The sequence below is a fragment of the Melitaea cinxia genome, chromosome 20 (assembly GCF_905220565.1).
Source record: "Melitaea cinxia chromosome 20, ilMelCinx1.1, whole genome shotgun sequence".
NCBI lineage: Eukaryota > Metazoa > Arthropoda > Insecta > Lepidoptera > Nymphalidae > Melitaea > Melitaea cinxia.
In genome coordinates, this window is record NC_059413.1 from 9,857,703 (window position 1) to 9,876,910 (window position 19,208).

At 37.8% G+C, this 19,208-nt stretch overlaps 4 protein-coding genes across 4 annotated transcripts in view; 3 read left to right on the plus strand and 1 right to left on the minus strand.

Moving 5' to 3' along the window:
• Positions 1-10,336, plus strand: part of LOC123663498 (clathrin heavy chain) — a 34,937-nt gene extending 24,601 nt beyond the window's left edge. Inside the window, exons 18-28 of the mRNA XM_045598172.1 lie at positions 398-622; positions 921-1,161; positions 1,526-1,683; positions 3,638-3,805; positions 3,985-4,134; positions 4,445-4,687; positions 5,412-5,526; positions 5,997-6,163; positions 6,692-6,778; positions 7,546-7,672; positions 7,915-10,336. Of these exons, the coding sequence (XP_045454128.1) occupies positions 398-622; positions 921-1,161; positions 1,526-1,683; positions 3,638-3,805; positions 3,985-4,134; positions 4,445-4,687; positions 5,412-5,526; positions 5,997-6,163; positions 6,692-6,778; positions 7,546-7,672; positions 7,915-8,015 (1,782 nt within the window). The 3' untranslated portion in view covers positions 8,016-10,336. The remainder of the gene's footprint in view (positions 1-397; positions 623-920; positions 1,162-1,525; positions 1,684-3,637; positions 3,806-3,984; positions 4,135-4,444; positions 4,688-5,411; positions 5,527-5,996; positions 6,164-6,691; positions 6,779-7,545; positions 7,673-7,914) is intronic.
• A 4,241-nt stretch (positions 10,337-14,577) lies between these two features.
• LOC123663501 (zinc finger protein 593 homolog) lies at positions 14,578-15,239 on the plus strand. The gene is made up of 2 exons (XM_045598175.1): positions 14,578-14,822; positions 14,902-15,239. The coding sequence occupies exons 1-2, from the start codon at positions 14,711-14,713 to the stop codon at positions 15,237-15,239; spliced, it is 450 nt and encodes a 149-aa protein (XP_045454131.1). The 5' UTR covers positions 14,578-14,710.
• LOC123663499 (serine--tRNA synthetase-like protein Slimp) lies at positions 15,229-16,631 on the plus strand. Its single transcript, XM_045598173.1, has one exon. It carries the CDS (start codon positions 15,229-15,231, stop codon positions 16,597-16,599), a length of 1,371 nt encoding a protein of 456 aa, XP_045454129.1. The 3' UTR covers positions 16,600-16,631.
• Positions 16,632-16,642: 11 nt separating this feature from the next.
• Positions 16,643-18,702, minus strand: LOC123663500 (transport and Golgi organization protein 2). Its single transcript, XM_045598174.1, has 7 exons — positions 18,595-18,702; positions 18,049-18,088; positions 17,733-17,846; positions 17,533-17,653; positions 17,159-17,380; positions 16,954-17,052; positions 16,643-16,821 (listed from the first exon to the last, which is right to left on the minus strand). Exons 2-7 carry the CDS (start codon positions 18,083-18,085, stop codon positions 16,698-16,700), a joined length of 717 nt encoding a protein of 238 aa, XP_045454130.1. The 5' UTR covers positions 18,086-18,088; positions 18,595-18,702; the 3' UTR covers positions 16,643-16,697.
• Between the last annotated feature and the right edge of the window lie 506 nt (positions 18,703-19,208).

A 19,208-nucleotide genomic window follows, 5' to 3' on the forward strand; every position in this document is an offset into this window, starting at 1 on the left:
TGCATTCGAAATAAAAAGTTCTGAGTTACATACTTTTTATATTTTCACTAGCTGACTCGGCAAACGTTGTCTTGCCGCTAAACACTATTTAAAAATAGTAGTCGGTGGTAGAAGGGTGAAAATTTAGGGTTATATGTATTTTTCAACGCCAAATCATAATAAAATAAAAAATATATGATTTATCTAAAAATTAAAAAAAAAAATTAGGTGTGGACTACCCTTAACATTTAGGGGGATGAAAAATAGATGTTGTTCGATTCTCAGATCTAACCAATATGCACACAAAATTTCATGAGAATCGGTCAAGCCATTTTTGGAGGAGTTTAACTACAAACACCGCAACACGAGGATTTTATATATTAGATAAATTACTTAATCTAAAACATACAAATTTCAGGTCTTGATAGACCAAGTAAAAGACTTGAAACGTGCGTACGAGTTCGCTGAACGTTGCAACGAGCCAGGTGTGTGGTCTCAACTCGCCAAGGCGCAACTCCAGCAAGGGCTGGTGAAGGAGGCCATCGACTCCTACATCAAGGCAGATGATCCCTCTGCTTATATGGACGTGGTCGACACAGCTACTAAGCAACAGTCGTGGGACGACCTTGTGCGGTATTTACAGGTTTGTACATGGAAATTTAATAGAAAACTCAAAAGTATAATGTATGGGATTAGATTTACAAAAGATTAATAATATTCGAATATTGAAAACTGCTGCGGAGAACCTATTAAAATCAACAAATTATTTTAATGGCCTATATTTCAATAGGCTTTTCTATGCATTTTAGACACGTTATTTGCTAACTAGTAAACATTCTTTATTATATTTAAGAAACAAGTGTTATGTTTTGCAGTATGTGGCTATAGTTGAAATTAGATACAGATAAATTAAATTGGTAAATTTTGTGAATGATTTTCAGATGGCACGCAAAAAAGCTCGCGAATCTTACATCGAATCGGAACTCATCTACGCGTACGCTCGTACTGGACGGCTGGCAGATCTTGAAGAGTTTATCTCTGGTCCGAATCATGCTGACATACAGAAAATCGGTGATCGATGCTTCGAAGACAAAATGTATAATGCAGCAAAGTTGCTATACAATAATGTTAGCAACTTCGCACGTTTGGCTATCACATTGGTGCATCTTAAGGAATTCCAAGGTGTGTTTTTATTTCTGACGAAGGATATTTAACTTTAACAAATTCATTAGAACTCGAAATGTATGCGAAAGCATCTATTTAGTGGTTACGTAGATTGTAATAAAATTATAAGAAGACATCTCCACACTATAAATTTGTGCCCTATCGGTATAAGCACAGATATGGGGCCTGACCTTCACTGTCACATTTTATGCATATAGTAGATATTCAGCGAGTACTGAAAACTTTAAGAATTTATTTTTATACTGAACAAAGCCATTTTCCGATTTTGACACCTGCACTTTATCCGCCGATCGCTCCATTTTCGTTTCGTTTTATATAATACCTGTAACATATTGAACATATTATCGTTGGGCGGTGACAGGCGCGGTGGACAGCGCGCGCAAGGCCAACTCGACGCGCACGTGGAAGGAGGTGTGCTTCGCGTGCGTGGACGCGGGCGAGTTCCGCCTGGCGCAGATGTGCGGCCTGCACATCGTGGTGCATGCCGACGAGCTGGAGGACCTCATCAACTACTACCAGGTGAGACAACTCGACGCGCACGTGGAAGGAGGTGTGCTTCGCGTGCGTGGACGCGGGCGAGTTCCGCCTGGCGCAGATGTGCGGCCTGCACATCGTGGTGCATGCCGACGAGCTGGAGGACCTCATCAACTACTACCAGGTGAGACAACTCGACGCGCACGTGGAAGGAGGTGTGCTTCGCGTGCGTGGACGCGGGCGAGTTCCGCCTGGCGCAGATGTGCGGCCTGCACATCGTGGTGCATGCCGACGAGCTGGAGGACCTCATCAACTACTACCAGGTGAGACAACTCGACGCGCACGTGGAAGGAGGTGTGCTTCGCGTGCGTGGACGCGGGCGAGTTCCGCCTGGCGCAGATGTGCGGCCTGCACATCGTGGTGCATGCCGACGAGCTGGAGGACCTCATCAACTACTACCAGGTGAGACAACTCGACGCGCACGTGGAAGGAGGTGTGCTTCGCGTGCGTGGACGCGGGCGAGTTCCGCCTGGCGCAGATGTGCGGCCTGCACATCGTGGTGCATGCCGACGAGCTGGAGGACCTCATCAACTACTACCAGGTGAGACAACTCGACGCGCACGTGGAAGGAGGTGTGCTTCGCGTGCGTGGACGCGGGCGAGTTCCGCCTGGCGCAGATGTGCGGCCTGCACATCGTGGTGCATGCCGACGAGCTGGAGGACCTCATCAACTACTACCAGGTGAGACAACTCGACGCGCACGTGGAAGGAGGTGTGCTTCGCGTGCGTGGACGCGGGCGAGTTCCGCCTGGCGCAGATGTGCGGCCTGCACATCGTGGTGCATGCCGACGAGCTGGAGGACCTCATCAACTACTACCAGGTGAGACAACTCGACGCGCACGTGGAAGGAGGTGTGCTTCGCGTGCGTGGACGCGGGCGAGTTCCGCCTGGCGCAGATGTGCGGCCTGCACATCGTGGTGCATGCCGACGAGCTGGAGGACCTCATCAACTACTACCAGGTGAGACAACTCGACGCGCACGTGGAAGGAGGTGTGCTTCGCGTGCGTGGACGCGGGCGAGTTCCGCCTGGCGCAGATGTGCGGCCTGCACATCGTGGTGCATGCCGACGAGCTGGAGGACCTCATCAACTACTACCAGGTGAGACAACTCGACGCGCACGTGGAAGGAGGTGTGCTTCGCGTGCGTGGACGCGGGCGAGTTCCGCCTGGCGCAGATGTGCGGCCTGCACATCGTGGTGCATGCCGACGAGCTGGAGGACCTCATCAACTACTACCAGGTGAGACAACTCGACGCGCACGTGGAAGGAGGTGTGCTTCGCGTGCGTGGACGCGGGCGAGTTCCGCCTGGCGCAGATGTGCGGCCTGCACATCGTGGTGCATGCCGACGAGCTGGAGGACCTCATCAACTACTACCAGGTGAGACAACTCGACGCGCACGTGGAAGGAGGTGTGCTTCGCGTGCGTGGACGCGGGCGAGTTCCGCCTGGCGCAGATGTGCGGCCTGCACATCGTGGTGCATGCCGACGAGCTGGAGGACCTCATCAACTACTACCAGGTGAGACAACTCGACGCGCACGTGGAAGGAGGTGTGCTTCGCGTGCGTGGACGCGGGCGAGTTCCGCCTGGCGCAGATGTGCGGCCTGCACATCGTGGTGCATGCCGACGAGCTGGAGGACCTCATCAACTACTACCAGGTGAGACAACTCGACGCGCACGTGGAAGGAGGTGTGCTTCGCGTGCGTGGACGCGGGCGAGTTCCGCCTGGCGCACATGCGCGCAGATAACAACAAACATACAAAACAACGACCCAAAAAACTTTTAATTAAAAAAAAATATATATAAAATTATTTTTAACAATAATCTTAATAAACTTAAATTGTATGGTAAGTCGTCTTTGAATAGACAATTATAATTGGTAATTTTTGTGTATTTTTTTCAAGTGTGTAGCGACAGTGATTTTAAATATGAAAATTTTCGCAGGACCGAGGTCATTTCGACGAATTGATTAGCTTGCTGGAAGCGGCGCTAGGTTTGGAAAGAGCCCACATGGGAATGTTCACGGAACTAGCTATTCTCTACTCGAAATACAAGCCAGCGAAAATGCGCGAACATTTGGAACTGTTCTGGTCACGAGTCAACATACCTAAGGTACGGAATATTCTTTATTAAATATGTATATCTTTTAATTGCTAAGTAGTTAATAAACGTCAAATTTCTATATGAATTGTTAATAGTAAATAGTTTTGGTAGAAAACGTATAATATACATAGCCTTAAACGTTCATCTTTATTTTTTGAAAGATAGTCATGTTATTAATATTATTCTAGGTTCTACGTGCTGCAGAACAAGCGCATCTATGGTCTGAGTTAGTGTTCTTATATGACAAATATGAAGAATACGACAACGCCGCACTAACTATGATGCAGCACCCTACAGAAGCATGGCGTGAGGGCCACTTCAAGGACATCATTACAAAGGTATCCAACATTTAAACAATAGACAAAATTTACCTTTATTTAAAAAACTCAAAATTCGAATAAAAATTTTATAATGTCTTCTCTCTTGTTAACTACTGTTACAAGTTTATACAGTTAAAAATATGTATTATGACTGTAACTGTTAAATTTAGATTATTTGTGTGTGTGAAAATTACCAGCAGTTCAGTTGTATAGTAGTAATATTTTCTCTTTATAATATTTTTATATCATTTTTTTTTTTAAATTATTTTTCCATTATAAGTTTGTGTTATGTAACTTAATTCCTTCATTAAATTCTCGTTAAACACAGGTCGCAAATATGGAGTTATACTACAAGGCCATACAGTTCTATCTCGACTACAAACCATTGCTTCTAAATGACCTGCTCCTAGTACTAGCGCCCCGTATGGATCACACACGCGCTGTCGCCTTCTTCACTAAAGCTGGACACTTGCAACTTGTAAAGGCCTACCTGAGATCAGTGCAAAGTCTTAATAATAAGGCAGTCAATGAAGCGCTCAATTCATTACTTATTGACGAGGAAGATTACCAGGTAACATATTATTTATGTAATATACACCAAAGAGGTTGAATATATTTGCTATTGACTTCCTTGTTTGTGTATTGTTGATACTTTAAATAGAGTTTAAGACATTAATTACTGTAATATAAACTTTTAACCTAACATGTACAATGAAGATTTGTTATATTGTGTATAATTTGTTTTTAATTATTGACATCACAGCGCATTAAAGAAGGAACTTTTTGTCATTAATGTCAAAGCTTCCGAAACTTTTAAATATAAATAGTAAATGTAGTGTATGACGCTGCGTTGGCGCAACGGTCATAGCTATAGATTGTGCCTGTTGCGTGCGCTGGCGGTTGCGGGTCGATCCCCGCACATGACAAACATTTGTATTGGCCATACAGGTGTTTGCCGTGGTCTGGGTATTTGTGCAGTCCTTATGGGTCTCCCCACCGTGCCTCGGAGAGCACGTTAAGCCGTCGGTCCCGGTTGTAATCATGTAAACCTTATAGCGATCGTTACTCGTAGTAGGGAATATATCCGCCAACCCGCATTGGAGCAGCGTAGTGGATTAAGCTCTGATCCTTCTCCTACATAGGGAAAGAGGCCTATGCCCAGTAGTGGGATATTATAGGCTGAAGCGTCATATTGTATATGTGTACATTTTATAAAAATATAGTATAAATAACGAAAAAATTATTTCAATGGTATAAGCATGTAATAGATCTTGTAATGATTATTATGTTTTCAGGGCTTGAGAACATCGATAGATGCCTTCGACAACTTCGACACCATTGCACTGGCACAACAACTAGAGAAACACGAACTAACTGAGTTTAGAAGAATTGCTGCTTATTTATACAAAGGTAACAAAAATAAAATACACAAAACTATGTCTGTATTTCGTTGATTAGGTGAATTATTTCTTTGTTTTATGATGTGATGGTTTCAATTTTAATCATGAGTTCTAGATATGTACCAAAGTCAATGGCTATATGTGTTTTTTGAGACATAGTAGTGAGAACTGTAAGGACAATCACTATGAGTACAAATTATAATTAAAAGAAAATGTTTTGAAATTTAACAAAAGAAATATTATATGTATTGATAGAATAAGAGCGCAGCTACAACTGGTTACGTAGAGAAATATTCTAAACAGACGTTGGTAATTCTTTCATGTCAGATGATCTTGTATGTAGACAGACACCTTTAGAATAAAGCTTCACTTTTGGGATTCCTCGTAAAGGACTTACTTCTCTCGGCTGGGTCTCAATAGCCGAACCCCAACTTGTAACGTATTGAAAAAAAAAAGCTTCGACAATTTTCTGTATTGAAGGCAACAACCGGTGGAAGCAGAGCGTGGAGCTGTGCAAGAAGGACGCCCTGTATGCAGACGCCATGGAGTACGCGGCGGAGTCGCGTCAGGCCGACGTGGCCGAGGAGCTGCTGGACTGGTTCCTCGAGAGAAACAACTATGAGTGCTTCTCCGCCTGCCTCTACCAGGTGAGGATGCCTCGCGTGTCACTGACACGACATTGTAGCACACCTGTTTAGGACTCGAGTTAAGTGTGGAGCTGCACACTCATATAAATCACACCATCACCCTGATTGACGCCTTTAGGAGACCAAGTGTGAGTAGAGCATGGAGCTGTGCAAAAAGGATGTAACCAACTTTTATAAAACTACTTTTTACGTTCTTTCAAAACAATTTACGTCTATTTTGTACCTATCGAACTGAAGAGTTCTGTTTAACAATCATAATGATTTTTTTACAGTTAGTAAAGATATCCTGTAAACAACAAATATTTCACGCATAAATTTAACTATTATCTGTGTTTCGATAAGACTCTTAAATATCATGCAAATATTTGAGCGCTGAACTGTTCTGTTCTACATATATAGTTTTTTATTTCTTATATTTTTTTTTGTTACAATTGACATGAATGACGATTAATATTGATTTATGTCAATAATTTAAATGTAATAAATCAAATGTAATAATAAAATAAAATTTATGTCAATAATTTTTAGTGTTATGACCTCCTGAAACCCGATGTAGTCATCGAGCTGGCGTGGAGACACAATATAATGGACTTCGCTATGCCATACCTTATTCAGGTACAAATGAATATTTTGTAAAAAGATTTATTAATTAACACTTGTACTGTGTGGCTACGGTACTCAAGAATATAGCCACCTCCTCTCTTCCCGTGGGTGTCGTAAGAGGCGACTAAGGGCTAACACAGTTCCGCTACCACCTTGGAACTTGAAAAGCTGACTGGTGGCGGGATAGCTATCCAACTGCTGGCTTTGAAATACACAGGCCGAAGACGGGCAGCAGCGTCTTCGGTGCGACAAAGCCAGCCCTGCGGTCACCAACCCGCCTGCCCAGCGTGGTGACTATGGGCAAAACACATGAGTTCACGTTATTTTTGGCGTAAACTTGTGGAGGCCTATGTCCAGCAGTGGACTGTATAGGCTGTAATGATGAATTAACACTGTAGCAATAAGACGTACTTATCGGTAGTTACAAATAAATGTAAAAACCCTTTATTTTTTAATTATATATAAAAATAAATAAAATTAAAATGTCTGTACTGTCACTACACCTTTTTACTAAATTAATAAGACATTTATTTCCATAGCACTTCTGTCATAACTTTTTTATTTATTATATTCTGATTAACCTCTTAACTGACAACCATTTTTGATAATGATTACACTGGGAGATAACTTGTATTTTGAGAAATAAATAAGGGTAATTTGTAGTATTTTAAAGAAAAGGAAAAGTTCTGCCTGTGGATTTGAAAAAACATTAATTCTACTAAAGTAATGATGTTAATTAAATTGAAACATAGATCTTAATAAATCTTAATATATTTCAGACTGTACGAGAGTTAACGACGAAAGTAGAAAAGTTAGAAGAAGCAGATGCCAAGCGCAGTACAGAGAGTGCAGAACAAGAGGCCAAGCCCGCCATGATTATGGAACCTCAACTTATGCTTACTGCTGGTAAGTTTTATTAAACATTTTAGAATTTTTTGTGTGTGTTACATTGCTTATGACTTTAAACTATAATAACAAAGCAGAATGGATTAAAAAAAAAAACTTCAAATCTCATTGTACTTCATAATCTGTAACTATCTTTAAACTTTGATAGTAATATATTTGTGGTGTACAGTGAAATATAAAATGAATAAGTACAAATTGAAAACTGTTCCGTTAACAAATAAATTTTTCAATGAAATCCCCAGGTCCATCCATGCCCTACCCGGGCGTTCCCGCGCAGGCGTCGCCTTACGCCTACGCGGCCCAGGCCCCGTCGCCGGCGCCCTACCACGGCTACGGCATGTAGGGAACCGCCGCCCCGGCCTGGGGAGCGTACGCGCGCTTCTGAGCGCCGACACCGACGCGACACGACGACGCGACGACACGACACGACTTACCTACAAGCCTTGAAAAAATTATTTTGCGATAATTAAAACGAATTCGTTTGTTGATTAATCAAAATGTTCAAAAAATATTTTTAACGTTTTCATATGTTTTGATACATTGGCAAATGAAAGCGTTAGAGGCTTAATCAATTCATTTTTCCCGTGATACGTGCATCTATTAAACTTTTGGACTTATTTATTACTATTACTATTTACTGGTATAATCGACGTAGTGTATGAGCTCTACGTTGAGATAACATTTTCTCATTGCTATGTCAACACGAAAGATATCTTTAGTGCCGTAATGTGGAGACGATATGTTATTAATGATGGCGACGTAAAATAACAATAAATCAATTATTGGTGTTACTATAATAATAAGGTATTTTAAATTATTTAACTCCAAACTCCAATGTAAGGAAGTTTGAAAGTTTTAACTGTCATATGTCCTGAATGAAAAAGATGCACAGTATTACAATAATTTGTATCTAAAGTACCCAGTGATATGCATGTATAATTTGAGTGTGATCGTCGGTACGTCGCTGTAACTTATTCGGTTGTAAGAAACGAAATTCTCTTCGCATTTCTTCTGCAACTCATTTAAATCTAAAATGAGTTAAAAACTTATGAAATAGTTAAGATTTTTTACAAAACGGGTTTACTTTCCTAAGCAGTGTGGCCTAATTGAGTTTTGGATCCTTTATAAGTATTAAAATTGGAAATGCCCAGAGATTTCTGTAAAATTTAGACCGATAAAAGTTAGTAAAACAACAATAATGTTGGTCTGTATAAAAATTGTATTAAAGTTTATATGGCTCTCAAATATACAGTTCTAACTCAATCTAGAGAGCTAGTCAATCGAAATACCACCTTTGAATATAGGGATTCCATCAAGCTCTTAAATTTTTTTAATTCTACGAGTGCTAAAAAGTGAGTAGGTAGAATCTCTATAACAACATGAATACCCTTCATTCATTAACAAAATGGTTCATTCAAATGATATAAGAGACATCAAAGTATCAGGGACATAATATTCGCAAGCTTATGGACACTCATTACAATTCTAAAAGAGTACTCTTACATCTCCTTATGTAAGTGAACTATGTTATTACATAGTTAATACGAAAATGTAGATAACATTTGTGTTTCTGCTACTGTTCAAGCAGCTGTAACCAAATTTTAGATTTGTCTGAGCTTAGATGTACCACTAGATGCATAGATGAATAAAAAAAATGTTTATGTACATAGCGGTTATTTAATGCGACGCTGTCGTCGAAACGTAATTATGTAGCTATTTATATTATAAAAAAAAATTACATGAGAATTAATATTCAAAATTATAAGTGAAGAGTTGATTTCATATAGCTGTTATTTGATAGTAGACTTTATTTAATATATGATTAAAAGTTGTTAAACATTTTCAATAGAATGGTCTTAATGAATTTCGGTAGTTCTTATTATTAAGAGAGTGATATTGGTCTAAACATTAAAGCTGTATTTGAACCATTGACACGTAAAAGCTTAAACCATATTATTTAATGTAAAAAATTTAAATGTTTGTGTCCAAACGATTATTGTTATATGTATATAATGTGCTTTCAAAGTGAAACCTTAATATTCGGGCAGTCCAATTAAGTAAAACGATTCACCATGTATAACTTGAAATAAACTAACGGTAATATAAGTGAACACTAGGTATGATTAGGTTTAGTTTAGCCAGAGATAGCGGTACGATGTTATATATTTTTTTTAAATATTATGTTTGCGAGCGTGTGCAAGTTTGTATCTGTCGCGCGTGCTGCTTGCGTTGCGTCATGTATCACACCTTGGTATGCCTTCACTAGATAATACTTAAGGTAATTAATAATAATAGTTAAACCAGCGGCCCTCGAGAGCCTTTGTTATTTTATGTCTATCATTAATATTTAATCGAGATTAAATATATTGTAATATTATTTTAATGTTGTCTTCAATCTTGCTGTTAATGAACTCCTCGTAATGTTATATTATTGTAACCCTATGGTCGCGAGTTCACATTGTCATTAATTATAAATTTAATCATTAAAATCATTCCCATCATTAATTAATAAAAATAATGTTTATTTTTTTCACAGAAAATATTAACAATATAAGGCAGATAGAAATTGTTTAATTATTGCATTATTAGTATTGTATTTATTCGTGTATGATACAATTTCCCGGAATTTGATTATATTAAGATTATATAATATGAATAAATTAACTGTTATTTTATTTTGAGTTATTATCCTGTAGTTAAGATAAAATATACTTAATTGTTACTTCAAAAGAAAAAAGAATAGTTATTACATGCATCGAAAGCTTTTAAAACAATTTAGACGACTCGTTGGCGTAGTGGTCACCGCACTGGCTGTTGCGCTTGCGATCGCGGGTTTGCGCCCGACATGCCATACATTTGTATTGGCCATACAGATGTTTGCCGTGATCTGGCCGTTTGTGCTTGAGTATTGTTCCGGACCCCCGATAGAATAGTCAATTCTCCTGGGTCGTTGAGTGTGCAACGTTAATTTATTTGTTATTTAATATCTCTGTTTTTGCATTTGTTTGGAATGTTTGCATTTGTTTTGGAATTATGCAAGCAATAAAAAGAGGACTATTGGAGTTCTTCGTCACCAAATGCGGCCCGCCACCTGTTTTCGTACGGCCCGCGGACCAACGAATAATGTAACTAGTCAACTAACTATCTAAGCCAGGGGTAAGCAACCTTTTTTACTAGAAGGCCGCAAAATTTAAAAAATAATTGATATAATTTTGATATTCGGGCCAAAAGCACAGAATGGTGGAAAATAATAAGACTGGACGGTACAAGTATTGAATTTTGGTGTGCCTTATAATAAAATTTAGTAATAAATCAGTTTAGAATCTCAGTGAAAATGTGCCAAGAAATTATAAATACTTACTTAAAATACTTCGTGATATTTAACTGTATTCATTCGATACATGTCATGTAGCTTCTTGGTTTGGTATGGCGAACACTTCGGGCCATTTGGTGAAGAAGTCAATGACGACCATAAAATACTTGTTTCCCGATTCCGTTACAGGAAATGGCCCCGCTACGTCAACTGCAATTCGTTCCCACGGTGCACCGACGTTATACAACGCAGGTTCCCACGGCTCCTGGTCTGTGGTCCTTTTACAGCAGCGCAAGTAGTACATTTGCGGCACCAATCCTGTACATCATCTCGACAATGCAACTAGTAGAATTGTTCTCGCACTTTTGTTAACGTCCTCTTGACACCTAGATGACCTCCTGATACCCCATCATGTATTTCACGGAGAACATCAGGTACTCCCGTTCTTGGGACAGTTATCTGAAGGTGGAACTCTCTGCCGTTAGTCTTCTCCCATTTCCGATAGAATATTCCGTTTTGAAGTATCAGACTGTCCCATTCAGCCCAGTACGCATCAGTGACAGCGTCAGTGGGCGCAACCTCACTCCAGATTGATTTTACGTCACCCCGTTTCTTCCATGTGATGATGTGCCGAAGGTCGTCATCTCTTTCTTGAGCTTCCCTCATAGCATCATTCTCCCAGATACCCAAAGGACTCATTCTTGTTAGCTTTAATGTTACTTCATTAGCTTCTTGCTTAACACAATGTTTGCAGTTTTCCGAACACTGCCTTCGTGAGAGTGCGTCGGCATTCCCATGCAACTTTCCGCTTCGGTGTTTCGTCTTGAAGTCATACTCGTGATCCCGGGCAGGAGGCGAAACCCCTTGCTTCTTCAGCTCCCCTATTTGTTCCTCGATCCTTTTCATCCTTGCTATCTGGGTCTTCTTCTGCGGACAGTTGAGCTGAAGATGGCCCCTCTCGCCACACTTGTAGCACATGACTTCAGAACTTTTTTTCGTAGGAGCCTTAACTACCTTGACTTCCTCAGAGACCTCGCGGATCTTATGGGTCTGCTGTATGTCATGGCGAGCAGCCTCGACCTCCAAAGCATGCGCCAATGCTTCCTTTATCGAGGTATGGTGACGAAGCCTCACTGCAGCCCTGACCTCCAGGTCTTTGATTCCGTCGACAAATGCTTGAACAATATTCGTGTTTACCATCTTGGTGTCGGCTCCTGGGTATGACTTCCTGACGAGTTTTTCGATTTCCAACGCCCATTGTTGTAGTCCTTCTCCTGGGCGTTGGACTCTGTCACGCAGTTGGGCACGGAACTCGTGCTCCAGATTTCGATCCCCGTATCGGGATTCGAGTGCCTCCATCAAGTCTTGGAACCCATTTCCTGTATGTGGCAGTGCTTCCAAAACCGACAAAGCTTGCCCTCTGAACGCAACAGTGAGAGCGGTCAGGCATTGCTCTTCCGTCCATCCGTTGGCAGTAGCAACAGTCTGGAATTGTCGACGATAAGCGTTCCACGAAGTACTGCCGTCGTATATGGTGGCACTTTCACTTTTGGTCCTTGTGCCACTCCGATAGTTCCACTAGACATCGCAATTCCTATGGTTTCAAGGCGTATTACTCTCTTCTGTAGTTCAGTGAGGCCGGTTTTCACATTTTCAACATCCAATCCTAACCCGGTAACTCGTTCTTCCACTACGTCGACATCTTTTCGAAGCTTAGTCACCGCGTCACAAACATCTTTTACAGCCCAAAGCTTTTTTCTTGGAGCTCTTTCTGTTGCTCTTGTAATTCTTGCAATTTTAAACTTGTTTGCTCTTGTAAATCTTGCAAAGTACCACGAATTTCAGTCTTTTGTTGCTCTTGTGATTCTTGCAATTTGAAACTTGTTTGCTCTTGTAATTCTTGCAAAGCACCACGAATTTCAGCCTTTTGTTGCTCTTGTGATTCTTGCAATTTGAAATTTGTTTGCTCTTGTGATTCTTGCAAAGCACTACGAATTTCAACCCTTTGCTGCTCTTGTGATTCTTGCAAAGCACGAATTTCAGTCCTTTGCAGCTCCATTAATTTAATTAAACTTCGCAATTGAAGAGCCACTTGAGAGTCTGTAGAAGCTACGGTGTCGCTGGTGGGCGTGCTAAGGTGGGCAGATCCAGAGGGCGGGGCTTGAGACAGTGGGTGGGACCTGAGCCCGAGTGGGCGGGGCCTGCGTCCGAGTGGGCGAGGCCTGAGCCCGAGTAGGCGGGGCCTGAGTCCGAGTAGGCGGGGGCAGGGGCGTGGTCAGTGGGCGGGGCATGATAGGCGGGGTCAGTGGGCGGGGCTTGGTCCACGGTAGGCGGAGCTTGGTTCCCGGTAGGTGTGGCCTCCGCAGCTCGTTGTGCCCTTGTCCTGACGCCCTTGAAGTCCTTGAAGTCTTCTCTCGGAGTCAATGGCATCTCCAAATCCTACTTCCACCACCCACTGACACCAGTTGTTACGTGTTAGGGTTCGAAGGATTTGGAGAGAAAGACCTGCTGACTCTTTAGGAGACTTTATTCACTAGCACTAGGTCCAACACAAAGCACTAGGTTCAAACACTAAGCACTAACGATGTCCTAAGTCGTAGCCAAGGTCGTAGGTTTCGCTGGTACCACTCTTGATCACTAGTTTTCACTCTTGAAGTCGCCTCGAAGATCGCTCAAACTGAACTGAACTCGCTCGCTGATATTTGTAATAAAAAAAAATACTAATCGATAGATTTTCAATAGCTCAATTCAACTAAAAACTGCTCAAGTTGCATTAATAATTGCTCAATTATAGTTTGGAATAGATCCACTTTCCTTAATTTTTAAATAAATATAAATAGTTTGAACAAATAAAATAATGATATTTGTAAAAAAAATACTAATCGATAGATTTTCAATAGCTCAATTCAACACGTTGTCCTTTTAAATTGCTCACCTTAAACTATTTAATTAAAAATCAAAAAAGTCGTTGAAAAATATACATATATCAATAATTTCAAACTTCTATATCTTTTGATGTACACAATATTTTAATTCGCTCAAAGTGTTAAAAAAACTGCTCAAGTTGCATTTATAATTGCTCAAGTATAGTTTCGAACAGAACCTCTTTCCTTAATTTTTAAATAAATATAAATAGTTTGAACAAATTTAACGTTTATATCTTAAGACAGGTGAGCGTTGCGCATACGCATACATACGCGTTCTTTAACACTTTGAGCAATTTAAAAATCTATCGATTAGTATATTTTTTATTACAAGTATCATTATTTTGCTGGCTGGGCTTCAAAATTCAAATATGGCTGACTAACGAACGATGGGCCTCATTAATATTGCCACGGCGAAAAATATTGGAGATAAATTAAAATATATTTATATTTTATAATATATCTTTTTATACCTATAAATCATACAAATCATGTTTGAATGATTATTTAAATTAATTATATTTGCAAAAATTCTCGACTCTACTGCTGCTACTGCCATCTATTTTCGACACATTAATATATCACCCCGAACTCACCCTCCTCGTCCAAGAGATGCGTTAGTTTGTATATTTCTGAATTACGATAATGTAGGCGAGTTTCACACCACTGCGGGCTATGCTTTAGTACGTAGCGATCATTCTCCGTTTCTCTATGCTCCATGTTTAAAAGTTTATCGCTGTCTGTGTCAACTTGTCAAGACTGTGTAAACTTCTGAAAACTGAAGTAAACTTCAATAATATTATGCCATACAAGCGCAAAAAGTATCATGTAGGTGATACTCATCTAAAAAAACGTTGGAGAGTAAGAAATAGGAAGAAGGATCTTGACCAAATTGATGAAGATCTAAAAGAAGGTTTGTACAAGTTTAAAAAACGTGTCACATGGTAATATTTTGTAGGTTATATAAAGATGAGTTTGTCTTCTTTTTGTAGAAAATGCTGAGAAGTTACTTCATCAAGAAGTAGATCTTGATTTCCCTGGTGCTGCACAACATTATTGTCTTCATTGCGCGCGTCATTTCATAGACAATCATGCTCTGTTGGATCATTTTAAAACGAAAGTTCATAAGAGAAGGTTAAAAGCATTAGAACTAGAACCATACAGTGTAGAAGAGTCGGAGCGTGCCGCTGGTTTCGGTAATTTTAAACTTCCTAGTAAAAGAAAGATTGTTACGCAAAATTCAGAAAACACAGATATTACTGAGCAAGACAGTGAAAAGCTAGAAGTAACTCCGAACAAGAAGAAAAAAGTTAACAAAAATGCTACATAATCTGTTTACCAAAGGCCTTGTAAAGAAAATTAGTGATTTAAAAATAATATCAAAACGGTCTTCTGCATTGTTTATAAATGGTCCAAAGGCTTCTGAAAATTATGTGTACATTACACCTCATGTAGATTTTAAAGACCATATAAAAGATAAAGATTTAATAAAAGCTGAAATTGAAAAACGTAAATTAGAAATTGATTTAAGTAAGATAGAGAATCTTTGGTCTGCATACGAAGAATTAAAAACTAGGAAATTTGAGTATGAAAATAAAAAAGAAAGAATATCAAAGGAGTTGAGTGAAATGATTAAAAATAAACAGGAAGGAGATCATTTTGAAAAATTGAAAATACAAATAAATTTATTAAAAGACAATATAAAGAAACTAAGAGAACCTTTATGGTCTGTAGAAGAGTTAGCTATATTGGAAGTGTTAAAACTCCCTAACAGGTTGCATAATTTAACACCCGAGCACAATAACCAAGTAATATTTGAACACGGTGTAAAACCTAGCAACAACAAAGATCATTTACAAATTGGTAAAGAGAAGAATTTAATACATTTTACAAAAAACGAAAACTACTATCTTAAGGATGTTGCAGCTTTATTTGAACTGGGAGCAAAATTTTATTTTAGTCACATATTGAAAAACAATGGTTACACTCAATTTTCCAATCCAGATTTCACAAAGAGTCTAGTGATAGAAGGTTGTGGTGGGGATCATACAAGTTCAGATTCTACGTTCATATTGCATCATAATGAAGACACCCAAGTCAATCCTGATAGTCGTTTACACTTGACTGGAGGAGGTTCTTTATACTCCTTTTTTGCATATCACGCTAAAAATGTGTTGTTCCCCAAAGTATTTCCATTAAAATATTTCTCCATGGGTCGGCAGTATGTACCATCACCAGTCGAAGAAGACAGTTTATATCATGTCAGCCAAAGTTCTGTTATTCAAATATTTAATGCAGCGAAGAATGAAACAGAACTAAATAACCTGCTTTATTCTAATATAGATTGTATAAAAAATATATACACTCAGCTTGGGTATCATTACAGGCTGAGTTTTGTCACAGCAAATAAATTAAATACATGGGAATCTTTAAGACTAGTTATAGAAATGTATTCTAGCTCCCAAAAATGTTATGTGGAAGTTGGAAATATTTCCCTGAGTGGAGATTTTATAAGCAAAAGACTAATGTTTACATACACTGAAGACAAACAAAATAAGTTTCCCTTCATATTGTCAGGTACAATTTTAAATGTACCAAAACTATTAGCTTGTATCTTAGAGCAAGATGATGAATTTGTTCTTCCTGAACAATTTGCAATAGAAAGTTGGTGTACAGCTAGCTCAATGTAATATGTTGCTAAATAAAATTACTTTAAATATTTTATTGATTTATTATTTAACAAAAATAAAATTTCTTTTAAAAAAACATGACATTTTCATCCTTTGATTTAAATATTAAAATGAAATTCATTTCTTTCCCATTGTGTATTTTCTACATCAATAGGAGATTTCATACTTATTTCAATCAAATCAACATGTCCTGATTTAGTCACAAGAATTATAGTGTGAGCTCTGAAAAAAAAAATGTTTAAAGAAACTTAAAATTAACTACATAGGTAACTATATAGGTACTAATATGTTATACTTAAACTATAGTCATTTGTTTAATTTTAACAACTTAATAAGTTGTGTAGATGAAAGTACCTTGTTCCATATTTGATTACAGGAATTTTAACGAAAATTGAACTTAGTTCTTTATAAATATTTGGCTGCCTGTTTTCTAACTGGGGATCAGGCAAATATCTGAAAAAAAAAAAAAACTAAGATATTTTAATTTAACAAAATGGTAAAATATTAAAAAGAATATTTTATTATAAGCTTATAAAAATGTATAAAAAACAAAACAAACCTTTGTTCATTTTTTAATAATTTTACTAATTCATTTAATAATTCAAATTTATTGTCAATTTTATTAAACTTTTTACATGTGTCTCTTAACAATTTTTCTCCATTTTGGACTTTATTTAAAGGCTTGTCAGGGAGACTATTACCAAATCCTAAATATGTGTTTGTCCAATGAATAATTTCATCATTTGCATTACTATAGGTTTTTACTTCAGCCGAAGAACTTCTATAAAAAACATATTTGACAACCAGTTTAACTACTTTTTGTAAAATATGTTTTATGAAAGAAATTGAACATCCTTCAATAAAAACTCCAATATTAGAAATATTTTAACAATTATATGGATTGAATGAGTTCATAAAAATAAGAGAACTCACCCTAGTTCAACTGACACAAAAACAAAATCATTATATTTGTTAGCATCTTCTTTAATACATTCAACATAATCCAATAGATTTAAATCATTTGTTACATAGTCAGCCACAATACTTCCTCTACCTGAGAAAAAAATTACAAGTAATTTTTTTAATTTGATGGAAATATTATTATAAAATAAAATAGAATTAAAATTGTATACTTATTGCATTTTCTTTTTTTACTCCTGGTAGATTCAAAAGGACTCCTATTTTCTTGTACTTTGTGCTTATAGCAAGCCATGTACCTGTCTTACAACCAGGTTGTAAATCTCTACCTGTGAAGATAATACTATGTTCATTTCTATTTTTTTTCCTAGATTTATCTCATAGATATATAAAACATAAATATTAAATATATTTTATAAGTTTACTTGGGAAGAAATTTAGTTTATATGTAAAAAAGCTGTCTTAGTAAGGCATTGAGTTAAAAATTCATACAGAAAAATAGAGTTTAACATAACTACAATTTTTTCAAACCTCCATACACGCTGTTATCTTCGCTCCAAGGAGCCATGTTCTGCGAAGGTCGTTCATAGTACTCATCGCGATTAGATATAAGTATAAGACTATAATCACTTTCGGCTTCTTTTTCACCGTTAAAAATAAATAAAATACACATGGTGAGAACTTGTTAAATTACTCAACGCTTCTATCCCTTGATTATGCAGTAACTAATATTAAATGTTCAAATACCTTCTTATTTTTGTTTCTATCTGACATTAATATATTTGTTATCAGTTATAACGTTATCTTTTATCAGAATAATCAACAATGTTTAATAATATTATATGTCAGACTCAGAAACACCAACAGAAGTGTTCTTTTGTAAATTTGTTTGCATAGGTATATAAATTATCTTTTTTGTTCATATTTTTATAGTTTAGACTTGGATGACTGATTTCTCTAAGGTTTCTGGATCAATTTGCATTTAATCAATTATCTATTTTGTGGAAGTGCGCATTTGCAACTTCGAAATAATAAGTGTATGTAGTTATGTACTCAAAATAAAATTTTATTTCTTACTTTGTATGTTTTTAAACTAGTCTGCTTTCAAGTCGGTTTTTTAAACATGTGGTCTTACTGAATGCATTTATAAACGTACTTGTCTGTGGTTGGACCTCTGTCCTGAAATGTCATTAAAATGTCTTTTAATCTGTCTCTTTCATATTTTTCTGCGATAGGGTTGGCGATTCTTTCCAATAAAGATTAACTTTTAAATCGATTCGAATCGTAGCCTGATAAACCGATTCATAAAAAAATCAAAAGCCAAAAGATCGATTTCTGAAAAATCAATTTTTTTAAGTATGTATTTACAATGTAAAAAGAAAACCATTTTATGAAAAACAAGAAAGATACCATAATAAACAATTTCTGGGATTTCATCAGTAATATAAGGTACTTTTTAGTTCAGGGAATTCGATAGTAAAATTATTTTTATTACCATATCAGAGTATAAGATCAGGTATAAAAGAAGACATTTATTTTCTAAATGTATCTGTTAGTAAGCTAACCAAGAAGTTCAAAAGGCAACGGATGACGAGATAAAGGAAGCCAGAACGAAGTATAAAAGATTGAAATTAGCAGTGAAAGAAGTTGTGTCTAGAAAGAAAGAAGAACGAAATGATGATTTTGATAGA